At 54.7% G+C, this 12,949-nt stretch overlaps 1 protein-coding gene across 1 annotated transcript in view; it reads left to right on the forward strand.

The window, feature by feature from the left end:
- FSTL4 (follistatin like 4) overlaps window positions 1–12,949 on the forward strand; it is a 288,892-nt gene that overhangs the window by 144,162 nt on the left and 131,781 nt on the right. Inside the window, exons 6-7 of the mRNA XM_006166916.2 lie at window positions 9,404–9,597; window positions 11,567–11,690. Coding sequence (XP_006166978.1) covers window positions 9,404–9,597; window positions 11,567–11,690 — 318 coding nt within the window. The remainder of the gene's footprint in view (window positions 1–9,403; window positions 9,598–11,566; window positions 11,691–12,949) is intronic.

Here is a 12,949-nt window from a genome sequence, read left to right on the forward strand (position 1 = left end):
AGTCCACCCCCCCTTCTTTGAATTTTCATTTCTTTCTTTTTTTTTTTTTTTTGAGAGGTTTATGCTCTAGGGCACGTGCGCTCGCCAAAGAGACAGAGAGACAGAAAGTGAGAAATCACCCCTGAAGGGGGATGGCCATGCCGCAATCCCTTCTCCTCCATTCTCCTCTTGGGATCTTGGGCATGCATTGCACATGCGCCTGGCGTGAGTTTAAGCCACTGGGTCCGGGACACAAACCGCGGTCGACTACATGGGAGTCCAGCAACATAGCCATTAAGCTAACTGCTGGTCCCCCTTCTTTGAGTTTTCTTGAGGTCCCAGTGCCATATTGTTGGACAAACACAGACTAGAGCCTCAGGTTTGAATCCTGGATCTGCATCTAGTGAGCCCTGTGATCTGGCCATGTTTCCTCCTCACCGCAAGCCTCAGTTTTTCCACCTGTTTAATGATGCCCTGGGCCTATTGCTGGTTCAGGAAGTGGGACTAGTGAGTGGTAGAACTCCAGGTAAGGGGAGGGGCAGGAGGCCGGCCGAGCCCCTGTTGACCTGTGGGTGGGACCTGTGGGCAGGCAGCAGTGTCTGTCAAAGCACGTCCACTGCAGGTTCCCGTGGCTGTGTTCTCTAAGACAGACTTGCAAAGACGTTGGGAGCACAGGGCAGAGACAAACTCCTCCAGGCTTCAAGAACCAAGGTTCAAAGCATGGCTTAAAGTGAAGAGAAGAGGCTCCTCGGAGCTGGCGCTTGGCAGAAAAGTCAAATTTGAAGAAAGGGCCTTTGAGGTCAGGGGGTGGTCACACACCAATATCCGGGAGGCAAATCTGCAGTCGGGCTTTCTGGTAGGGAATGAGAAGTCTGTGGCATCAGACTGGAGGGGCCTTCAAAGCCAGTCTTTGCAGTTCAGGTCTCAGACAGGTGTACAGACCTCCACAGGGTGCTTGAGTTGAGAAGATAGAAGCCCTCGGTGGGGCCAGCAGGTGGCATGGTGGTTAAGGCACTGGACCCCACATGGCTGACCCTGGGTTGATTCTCAAACCTAGTGGCTTGCTTTCTCACTTTCCTTTTCTCTCTCTGTTTCTCTCTGGTCAAAGTTTAAAATAATAATAATAAATAAAATTAAATAATTCTTAAAACATTAGTATCACCTTTTATTAAAATAAAAAAAGAAAGAAGTTACAGGCCACAGGCAACAGCCAGCAGTGGGTCACCAGGGGCAGGACCCTGAGTACACTGGGTGTGTCTGGGGATGTGGCAAGACTGTATCGCATGTGCTTAACAATCTCTGGGAATTTTCAGAATTCTGTGGCTCAGTCGACACCGTCAGAGAAGCTACATCGTGTTAGCTAAAGTGTATCCTAAAGACAAGCCCACTGGTTTTGGCATTTATTGTTAATTGAATTTTCCCAGAAATGGCAGCAGAAAGATTGTTAATGTTCATGAATTTACATCGAGTTAAACATCTGCTCCTCTTACGCTAAACTCTAGCGAAGTTCCGGCGGCTCATCCATTAGGTCTGGAGTAAAGTGCTTCTTGCTCTTTGCACAGCTTAGCCATTTCAAAATAGACCTCAGGATGACACATGGCAGCTTTGGCCCGTGTCACACAACTGTGCTCGTTGTAACTTCGTGCCAGGCCGTCAAGCCAAGCTTTCACTTCGGTGGGAAGGATGGAAGCCTAGTTGGGACTGCGCGTGACAGAGCTCAGCAGGCTCTCTGGGGACAGTGTGGGGACCAGTGTCGTTTAGATCTGGGGGGGAAGGAGGAGCCTGCCCCTAAGCAGCCAAGAGGCCAGGGCACATCCCATCTCACCCCAGGCCCCTCTAGGCACTTTTCCAGGACAGGCTCTGGGGCCCTGAGCTCTAGTCCCAGACCCACCTAGAAGGTGCTGAGCCTCCCAGCAGGTTGAAGAAGATCTAAAGTCAGCGAGGGTGGCTCAGGGCATGGTGGGCCGCTACATGGCTACTGAAGGGATGGTCTGTGTATGGTTTGGGGACAGAGATGTCCACAGCCCACTTGCTGTCATCTCAGAGCCATCAGTCCCTACCCCAGCACTCCTTCCTCCCCCTGCCCCTGTGCCCCGGCCCAAAGCCACCCCTGAAGAGAAGTCCTGTTAGTGGCACATGAGCGCTTGCAGGTGGCCAAGTTATCTGCTCTGGCGTTCCACTCCGCGGTGAGTCGGCATTCGTTATAAGGAGACGTCTGAGTGCAGGACTGCCCCGGGAGGCAGCGCTGCACTGGGATCTTCATAATGCCCTTGGGATTCCCCCATCCTGCCTGTGACACTCCCCAGAGCAGCAAGGGACCACAGGGCCAGCTTTGCACTCACTTCCTGATGAGAGCCTGGGCAGGGGAGCAGCCTCTCCTGAAGCCATGCTGTGGCCGCATTCACCCTCAGGCTCCTAACCTGGAGCGCTGTTTCAGGCTGAGGCCTGCCTGGCCTCCTCCCTGTCCTGACCAGAGTGCATCTTCCCCCTCCTTTCCATAGGCGGTTCCCCAAGAGCTCCCCTGCACCCACCAGCAGCTTGAAGAAAACACTTCCATGCAACCTAGCACCCAGACAAGTACAGAGCCCCTCTTGCCACCAGCACCCCCACTCAGCCTGGCCACGCTGCAATGTACTCTGTGGGGCCAGGTCTGTGGGTTTGGGGGCCCCTGTACCCCAGGTGAGGTAGACCCAGCAAGGCTTGTGCTTCAGTGAGCACGACCACATGGAGCACCTCAGAGCTGCCCCTCTGTACCCACATCACCCATGGGCAGCCCCTCCCCAGGGAACTAAATGACGGGCGGCACAGGCCCCCCACCACTCCAGAGCACCAGACCTTAGTCACTGTGGCCCAGGGTGCTGGGAGTGTCCTTTCCTCCCAGCAGGGCTGCCCCCAGTGTCCACCGAGGACTCCATGGATGCGCTTTCCCCAGACACGTCATGAGCATCTGGGGATACACCTGCAAATAAGGCCAGTGCCCACCCCAGAGGGGCCAGAGTCCAGCAGGGAAATCTGACCACACCAGTGGGCGAGAAGTAGCAGGACCTGACAGCTGGGGAAGGGAAGAACGGGGCAGTGCACCGGGGACGGCTTTAGACCGGGGGTGGCAGGTTGGAGAGGAAGGCTTACGGATCCAGCCAGGGTGAGGGAGGAGGAAGCAGCAGCAAGAGACAGCCGCCCTTCTGGTCCTGTCGCCACGCAGGAGCCTCCACCCTGGGATCCAAGGCCGGCCTTGACCGCACGGTCCGTCTCGCTCTCAGCTAGAACCCGGGCTTCCCGCTGCCTGTGCATCCCCACCTTGTCCACGGTGAACAACACTGACCCCCCCACCACCGACAATTCGGAGTCTCCCAGCCCTACACACCCCGGGACCTGAGCGTCACTGGCCGCAGAGTAGAAAGGATCCCTCTGAGGCGCGGTCTGGCAGGGGCGCAAGTGGCTGATGAAATATTCACAGTCTTCCTTGCTTCCTTTTGTTTTGCAATAGAAACTGTTCTTTTGATGGACATTTAATTCCAGAGGCTGCTACCTGCCTCCTATCTCCCTTTGCTCAAAAATTCAATGCGGATGTGCCTGTGCTCCTGCTATAATAATCTCCCTCCGTGCGGAGGGAGTGCGGCTGGAATGGGAGAACATTAGAATCTTCAAAGAGGGACAATTATTGAAGGAACTAGATTAATGAGGTGTCATAACAACTTAGCCAGATCTGCGACTGACCTTTCTCACGGAGAACGGGCTTGATAAATGTAGTTCATTACCAAGTTCTGACATGAAAATAGGATCACACTCTGGGCTCCTTGCAGGCTGATCAATATTTTATCTGCCAAAGCAGGCCTGGTCTGGGCGCAGGAGAAGCCCCACGCGTGCACTGGCAGGAAGCCTGAGGCTGGTGCCAGGGGCCAGCCAAGCCGGCCCTGTTGTGCAGAGGGCACCCAGGCCAGCAGGAAAGCGGCTGGGCCTTTCTGAGGGCCTGTCGAGGATGCTGTCAGTGTCAGCCTTGCAGGACACAAACCTCCCTCCCCGAGAGGCCCCAGAGTAGGAGTGTCCATGGGCCAGGGAAGCGAGAGAAGCAGTGCAGCGCAGCTTCCTTCTGCTCTTTATCCATAAATGCCAATTCAGTGCCACTTTGCCCCAGATCCCTTGGTGCGGGGGACAAAAACAAGTCACCATCCTACTCGCTCGGCCTCAGGCCTGGTTGGCCACTGAGACTTGCAAAGTCCTCTCGTGTCTCCTGTGCCATGACCCTGTCTGGCAGTCAGGGGCTCTTACTGCCCCCATTTTAAGAGAGGAAATGGAGGCAGGCAGGGCGAGAGGATGAACACCTTTCCTGGGTCCTCCAGCGAGCCCAAGCAGGCGGTCTCCTGACTCCCGCTCCAGGGGCTTGTTCAGCCTCACAGTGATGGTCACGGTGGTTGGTACCCAGTAGACATGGCAGCCTCGGATGACGTCTGTCTCATCTGAAGGCCCAGGCGAGGTGGTGACAAGGTGGTCCCCTCACCCTGGCTGCCTCTTGAGACCACACAAATTTCTCTTGACCTGAAATCCACCAATTCACAGACGAAACATCCAAATGCCCTTAGAGCATGCGCGAGGAAGCCGCGGTACAGGTGGTGCCAGGCCTACTCCTGGAAGAGGGCAGGTCCTTCACAGGTGCAGCCTGCAGTCCCTGGTGAGCCAAGGCCACGGCACAGACCCCAGAGTAGGCACTAGCCTCCTACCTGCTCTCTGGAAGCCTCTCCACCCCTACCTCAGTCAGGGTGGAAGTTCAGCTGCACTGGGAGTCTCCTCACCCCAGCTGGGCCTGTGCAGGGCTCCTCGGTGAGGACCAGCCAGCTCCACTCCCGGCATCCTCTTCATCAGCACCCCCAGGGTCACCAGGGAGGGGTGTTGTGGTTCCCGAGCCTCTGCCACACATCCTCCAGGGACCTTCCCTGAGAAGCAGCCAAGTGTCTCGAGGACCAAGGCTACGACTGGACCTTGCAGTAGCACAAGAGACGTGGTCCCCACTCCCTGGGATGGAAGCCCCCACAGGCAGGGCAGGGCAGGGCAGAGAGAGGAATGAAGGTGGGAGGTGCTGGTTTAGACAGGTGGTGTGTGTGCTGCGTTCTAGGAGAAGCCAACGAGGAAGACATGTGGATAAAGGCGTGGGCAAAGCTCATGACCACAGTGGCCATGCCTGCGGTCAGTGCTGCAGTATCTCACAGCACCCCACACCCCACCTCCTGCAGTCACTGCAGGGACTTGGGTGGGTGAGCAGGGGGCACCCGTGTGACGATAAGACTTGACCCGCACCGAGTGGGACTTGGTAAGGGCCGGAGGGAGATCAGAAAGCAGAGACTGTGGGGCCCTGGCCTCAGAGCCCTCCCGCAGCAGACAGGAGCCAGCCACCTGGGTGAGCATGTCTCCGAATGGGCTCAATGTCCCCTGTGCAGGGGGGCCAGCTTCACCTCAGGCCAGCAGTGTGTTGACAACAGCAGCCTCTGGGAGGTGGATTATGGATGATTTATTTTCTCTTTCTTTATACTCATCTGCGCTTTCCAAGTGCTCTTTGACAGGCAAGTGTCTCTTTTATAACAAGACGATGTTTCAGAGAGGAAGAGGACAGGGAGCCTTTAGCTGAAAACCAGGACTGGCAGGCTTACAAATGCCTGGTGTTCCACATGGGGAAGCCACTCCTCTCTGACCGTACAGTGAAGGGGGGGTGTCAGGAATGAAAAAATAAAATGGGGACTTGGTAAACTATCACTTCTACATGCCTCGCTAGAAGGCACCCACCCTGGAAGCCAAGACTTGCCTCTGGGGGAATCTCGCCTTGCGGAAGGAGCTGGAAGCAGCAGTTAGCCTCAGGGCAGTCCGACTCTGGGGGCTGGAAAAGGGTAGGGAGTTTCCCTCCACCCCCCACAATCCCTGCAGAATTCAATGGCAAAGGCAAAGACAGAGGGCAGGGAGCCACCAAGAGGGCAGCCCTTGCTAGAGATGAAGCATCAGAACACTTCCTAGTGAATTTAAACTTTGGGGTCTAAAGTGATGGAGCCCACGGGGCAGCAATCCCACCAGCAGGGGCTTTGTTCTGGCGTCCAGCACTCCTCCCCAGCGCTAGGAGGCGCTAGAGGAGCTCAGTAATGGACTATGACTGTGACTGGCATTTAGGCAAAGTCCTCTCTTGCCACTCACGTAAAGCACAGCTGCTCCTGGGATAGAGAAGGCGTTAAGGCTCCCAGCCAGCAGCCCCACGATTCAGCGCAGGCCAGGCAGGGTGAGGGGCCTCAGTAAAGGGGAGAAAGGATAAAGGACGTGTGAGCGGAGCGCTCCACATGCCCGGGCCCTCCCACACTTCCTCACGACCTGCGAGCTGCGAGGCCCTGCCTGGCCGCCCCACCTGCCTGGCCGCCCTACTGCGCTCCTGCTTTTGTTCACCCTGTTGGCCGACCAGCTCACTCCAGCCCAACCACGCCGTTCCGGCTCCCCAGCCCTGCTTGCTCCTGCGCATGCCCTGCCACCTCTCCAGCAGTCACACCCTGAGCAACCCTCCCTTGCAGGACTTCCTTCACCCTGGCTTTGTTAGCAGTGCCTCCACGTGCACCCCCAGTGCCCAGGGCCAGAAGCCCCTGCTACACCATGCTGCCAGCATCTGGCCAGCTTGTAAATAAATGCAGGGAAAAGGCAGGAGGGCCCGGCCTTTCTGGCCCCAGCAGGAAGTGGGCCCTGGAGACTGGGACACCCTTTTCTCCCCAGATGACTTTCAAACATCTGCTTACCCTCCTGACCCGGAGGTGTCTGCTGGTCATTTGCCATGGTGAGAAGCTAGAAGCCCGTGAGCTCACAGCAGACTCTCAGCTGTGACAGGTGGGGCACACAGGAGAAGTTGCCACAGTACCACCCAGCAGGACCCACCTCCGTGGTTTCTCCGGCCTGCCAGTGTTGGAGGGGTCAGCTGGCTGTGAACCTTGGCCTAGGGCAGCAGGCAGCTCTGAAGAGGTCAGTGCCTCACAAGGTTCATGAGGAAGGACCAGCAAGGGTGAGATGTCTCTGCCCGACTGGGCTGACCTGGCCTAACCATCAGGTGGTTCTGCTGTGGCATGTCCTTAGGAGCTGGTTGACACCACGTGTCCAGTGTACACACCAACTTCCTAGCACCTGAGTATAAATGTCCACCCCAGAGAAGCCCAAAGGGTCCCTCCAGTACTAACCCATGCAGACCCTCCCCAAGGGCCCCTCCCTCACCTCCTGCCCCATGAATTCCATCTGCACTCCTCTTCTGAATCTCTGCCGCTGGCCCGCATGCCAGGACCAGATGTTACCGTCTTGGGGGAAGAGGGGGCTAGACTCGGCAAGATTATCTTCTCCTTCCCCCAAACTGATCTTTATCTAAGCCCAGAAGGAAAACCCCAGCATGCAGTCCCATCTGGCCAGGAGTGGTTTTGTAGCAGGACGAGGTCACCAGTTTCAACACGACCGTACCCAGACGTGAGAACTGGGTTTGCCAACTGGTGGCCGTAGCCTACCGGCAAAAGAGGGCTCCTAGTCTGGAGAGGGGGAGGGAGGGAGCCGTTCTTGTCAGAGCATGGAGAGCAAATAGATTTGATTATATGGAGCACAGCGATTGATTTTTTTCTAAATAAACATGCGGGAGGAAATGGTAATGGGCATCTGTTTCTGACGAGAATCAATTGACCCTAAATTGGAAGAAAATCTAGAAACGGCAACAAGCAGGAGAAAAAGTAGTTGGGCCACACAGGCCTGTCTAGTGAGGGAGTCAGGAGGGAGGAGAGATGACGGGCTTCCCATCCCGGGCAGCTTTCCGCTTGCTGCTCCTCAGCAAATTGGGCCCAGTAATAGAGGAGGAGCAGCCATCATTTCTGAGCCCTTACCGGCGCCTTGCCCGTGCAAAGCCCATGGGCACATCTCTTACTGAATCCTCACAACAGCCCGATGTGGGGGGCCCGGGCATTCCCATTTCCCAGGTCACGCAGCCTGACAACAACAGAGCTAGGACTCTGCCCCAGTGGACCCCAAGCCCCTGCTCTCCAGCACTGTTTTCTATCGACTCTGCAACCAGGAGCTATTACCTGGGGCCCTCAACTCCCTTGGGATTCAAAGGAAGGGCCCCAACCCCCAGATAGTCCATTCCCAGCAGCCCGTTGGCCTTCAAACTGGGATGGACAGTGAGGAGGAGCTAGGATTCAGCAAGGTAAGGTGTAGGATGGCTCTGGGCGTGGACACCCAATTCCCTGCAAGGAAGCAGGCTGGGACATGGGTGGTTGATATTTGGGTGCCTAAGAGCAGTGATCACATAAGGTAGAGAGGACCTAGGGATACCCAAGTCACAGCTCCAAAGGTGTTGGGTAGAAACCAAGCATGGCTTCCTTATAACCCTCCTGCAGAGGAAAGTGAAGGCCTCAAGGAAGAAAAGATTGCCTTTCTGATTAAAACGTCAGAGACCAGCCCCTCAAAAGTGCATATTTTGCCAGCTGGCTAAGGGTGCTCCAAAGCTTGCCCCAAAACAACCCAGCCCCAAGGGCTTCCTCTCAAGGAACCCTGCATCCACCCTAGGCCCTGCTTCCTCGCAGGGAGCCCTGCAAACACCCCAGGCCCTGCTTCCTCTCAGGGAGCTGGGAAGTGGGGCCGGAGCAACTGCCCTGCTGACATCTCTGCAGCCCTGGAGTACAGGCCGTGCCCGAGATCCATGTGCTCGTCCCTGTGGCTTGTCACCAGCAAGATAAACTATGTCATGTCGCAGTGCATCACAGGCCTCATTTGCCAAACACCGCGCAGTTCTGATGCTGTTGAGCAAGCACGTCCATGATAAAAGGCCTAAGAGTAATGGGCTGTGGGCCTTGGTTTTCATTTCATAAGGCATCCTTTTGTTTCCTGGTCATAGACTGTGTGTACACATGTTTGTTTTGAAGCAATCCAGCTCTGGGAGTGTACCTAATTAATAGAAGCAGGGCTGATTAGTCCTGTTAGCTAAAACTCCCTAATCTAGAAAGCCAAGTATTCAAATGCAGCCTTTAAGGTAGGATTAAGGCAAAAATGAGCTGTTATAAAACAGAACTGGGACTGGCTTTCCCACAGCCGCTGTGTGGGGCTCATGGCTGTAACTTCCATGGGAGAATTTTCCCATTCCATCTGGCGTTCTGTGTCTGGTTTACAGTAGGTGCTCAATAAATATTTATGGGCTGGACACACAGGCTGCCTCCAGCACCTGCTTCATGTGTAGTGTGTATGACGTGCTTGGTAAATATTTATGCAGTAAATTGGTGGCAGATGCCAACAAGCCCCACCTCTTACAGCGCACCACACACGGCCCGTATAAATGCCCCACGACTACTCATGAGTGAGGCAGGTGGACAGACGATAAAACAAACCTTCTCTCAAGACCAAGGGGTAAGTCTCACTGCAACAGCCTCCCCGTCTCTTCCAGGTGACACGTGCACCATGGCAGGGTATGCCCGCCTGAAGAACGTTCTTCTGGCACTCCAGAGCCACCTACAACCTCTCCATGACGGGGACAGCAGACTAGAACCCGTGTCCCAGAAGCGCCTCCTCGTGGAATCTCTGTTCAAGGACTTGGACGCAGATGGCAACGGCCTCCTCAGCAGCTCTGAGCTGGCCCAGGTGGGCACGACATTCAGTGGGAATCGGAGTGTGGGGGAGTCCAGTTTCTGTCCAGCACGTACATTGAAAACATGGGAAGGCCACATGAAGACAGTTGTGTGTAGCTGTCCCTGTCACAGGATGCCAAGGGGACACCCTCCTATAAGAGGGATTCCTCAGCCCCCACTCCCGCCGCTCCTGGAGTTCAGAGAGCTTGTGTTCATCACCTCTGGGAACATCTTACAGATACCCTTACATCCTTTTCTTTTTCCTACCATTCACCTTTAGCCACTATTTGTGACAAGCTTTGGAGCAACCTGTGGGGACAGCGTGTTCCTTGCAAGTTCTCCTGCTCCTCTCCTGGGAGCAGGGAGCATGCTGGGAATACATGCTCAGATTCCTCCCCTCTGCTCACACCTGAGCAGTAGGTACAAGCCCATTCAAGTGCTGCATCCCACAAGGCCTGCTGCTCATGGACTCCAAGCTACACCCAGCCAGCATGTCACCACCTCTGTCAGTACTCAGCTAAGGCCCAAAGGGGCAGGGCTAGAGACCCGTGGGTGAGCAGAGCTGCTCTGGGAAAACACTAGGTCCTGTTAAGTGCAGTTGCCTGCAGGAGAACCACTTGGCAAGTCTCCACACTCCAGGCTGTGCAGGGAGCCCCGAGGACAGGTGGCATTAGCATGCCCTGGGCAGGGACTGCAGTAAGCTCTTGGCACCCCAGGCTCCCAAATCTCCCCGATAACTACCAGGTAAACAGAATCTTCCTGCTCACGTTGCCATAACCTAGCAGAATCGTGGCCCAAGGCACCCAAAGCTATTAACAAGCATAGTAATTGGACTATGATTTCCTCTTTAAAGTTTAATATATTTAAAGTCCATTTCATAAATCTGCCAAGCAGATCCCAGCTAAGTAGGCCTTTCCTTGACACTGAATCAAAGGTGCCAGGAAAAAACTCATTGGGCTTATGAAAAGTTAATCAATTTCCAGTGCAGAAATAGACAAAGGGAAATTTCCATCTTCGGAAGATTGATTTCGAGCGTTATGGTTGATCTCCCTTTTATCGAACACTCCTACTTGCTGGGTGAAGGGTCATTTTTTTAACACTATCACATTAAATTGCCTTTAATACAGCAGGCCAAGCTGAGAACGTTAAATAAAGAGAAAAAGGTCCTGTCCCCCTCTCCCCTCAAAAATAAAATCATTTCTTCTCCTTCCAAGCATTTTCCTTGTAAAGCCTCTGGCTGGGCACCCTGACCTCTGAGTCCTGCTGAGGGAGGGTGTGTGGGATTTCTCCTGTGGTTATTTTTGTCATGTATGTGGCTGGTCATGCCGGGGAGGCCTCAGTGTTGTGCAGTGCAGGTCATAACCTCAAAGAGGCCTAGCTGGAGCCCTCAGGCCAGAATCCCAAGAGCATCTTCTGCCTGGAAAAACTGAGGCTAGCTCAGCAGAATGGCAGCTGCCCTCTCTTTTGAGCTTGTTGTGGCCCAGAGACACTGCCCTGCCATTGTTAAGGGCTGGGGGACTGGTCCATCAAGGGAACAATGACCGCCAGCTCTACGCAGCTAGGAGCCAGCTGACTTCGGTTCCCATGCTGAGGTCAGCCACTATTTGCTGGCTATTTTCTTCTCTGTTTCCCCATTGGTAGCACAAAGGGGTAGACCAGATGGCCTCCAGGATCCTACTCATCTCCTACTGCCTGAGGTCTATCTGTTTAGATATCTGTTTAGATGAGAAGACACTCCAGTGCTCTAGTCCAGAACTGACCCAATCATTGTGTGACCTTCAGGAAGTTATTTCTCCTCTCTAATCCTCAGTTTTCTCTTATATAAAATGAGAGGGGGTGGATAAGACAAATTCAAAGAACTTTGGTGCACTCCAAGGCCCACAGAGTTGTCCCTAGAGTCCCCACTCAGCCTGAGTCATTCTTTAGCAGAGTCAGGACTCTGAGCACACCCTACATCTAACCGTCCCACTCCTCACCCACAGCACGTGCTGAAAGAGCAGGACCTGGATGAGGACTTACTCGGTTGCTCGCCAGGTGACCTCCTTCGATTTGATGACTACAACAGTGACAGCTCCCTGACCCTCCGCGAGTTCTTCACAGCCTTCCGTAAGTCCAGCCCCAGCCTGGGGTCCCAGTGAGCAAGAGGCCTTGTTTCTACAGGTGTCACTGTGCCAAAATGGTTTCAGGGTCCTAGAATCTGTCCTGGTTGTCTCCTAGGTCGGTTTCTTTTATAGGCAAAAGCAGTTGAATTTGTTTTGCAACAAGCCTGAGCCTCACGGAAAGGTCACAGGAGAATGGGTGGGGAGAGATAAGGCTCACCGTGTTCCTTTAGGACAAAGAGTTTTCTCACCACGTGAGGGACTCAGGACTGTGATTGAAGGATAGCCATGAGGACGCTGCGAGTACTCCTGGGGCCCTTGATAACTGCACATGGACAGAATAGATTTTAGGGGTATCCTCAGGGGTCCCTGTCTGGAGAAATCCTGCAGGGCAGCCTGGAGACTGGGTCAACAGGGGCGAGGAGCAGTCGCCACCCCAGGACAATGGGGAATGAGGGCCTGGGTTGAAGAGAGGCAGGACTCCCTGGAGAACAGCAGAAAGAAGGCGCTCTTGGGACCAGCAGTTAGCATAATGGCTATGTCACTGGACTCCCACGTAGTCGACCGCAGTTCGTGTCCCGGACCCGGTGGCTTAAACTCACGCCGGGCGCATGTGCGTGCGTGCCCAAGATCCCGAGAGGAGAATGGAGGAGAAGGGATTGCGGCGTGACCATCCCCCCTGGGGGCTGATTTCTTGCTTTCTATCTCTCTGTCTGTCTGGCGAGCGCACGCGCCCTATAGCAAAATAAATAAATAAATAAAAGGAGCTCTTGTGAAAATGGAGGAGGTTCTCTGAGTGCCCCTCCATGGAGTCCCTGGTGCATACCTCAAGTGGACAGGATGTCTTAAGGACCTGCGTCTTTTCCCTGAGGTGATCGCCCAGGAGATGGCGTCATGTCAACCATAGGCAGAGCTGTGACGGGGCTTCTACGTGATGCTGGCGACAAGGGGCAGCCTCAGACAGCTCCAGACAGAGGTCAGCAGTGAGGAGAGGGAAGACAGTACTGGGCCCAAGCTGGAGGCGAGGGGACATTCTGGATCCCTTTATATTAGAGTACAATCCGGTGTTTAAAGCAGGTCACGTGCATGCTCTGTGTGGTGACCCTTCAATATGACCCACAAGCTTGTGGCACCTAACTCAGGCCCTGGCATTTGGGAGGTGGGTGCGAGTCCCTGGATGCCCTGAGTCTTCTGAACCACAGATCTTGGTCTTTCTCCTCAACCCCAGCCTTTGCCTGGAGTACCAGTTTTCAGAAAGGCATTCCT

Source organism: Tupaia chinensis, unplaced genomic scaffold (assembly GCF_000334495.1).
Source record: "Tupaia chinensis unplaced genomic scaffold, TupChi_1.0 Scaffold144346_1, whole genome shotgun sequence".
NCBI classification, from domain to species: Eukaryota; Metazoa; Chordata; class Mammalia; order Scandentia; family Tupaiidae; genus Tupaia; species Tupaia belangeri.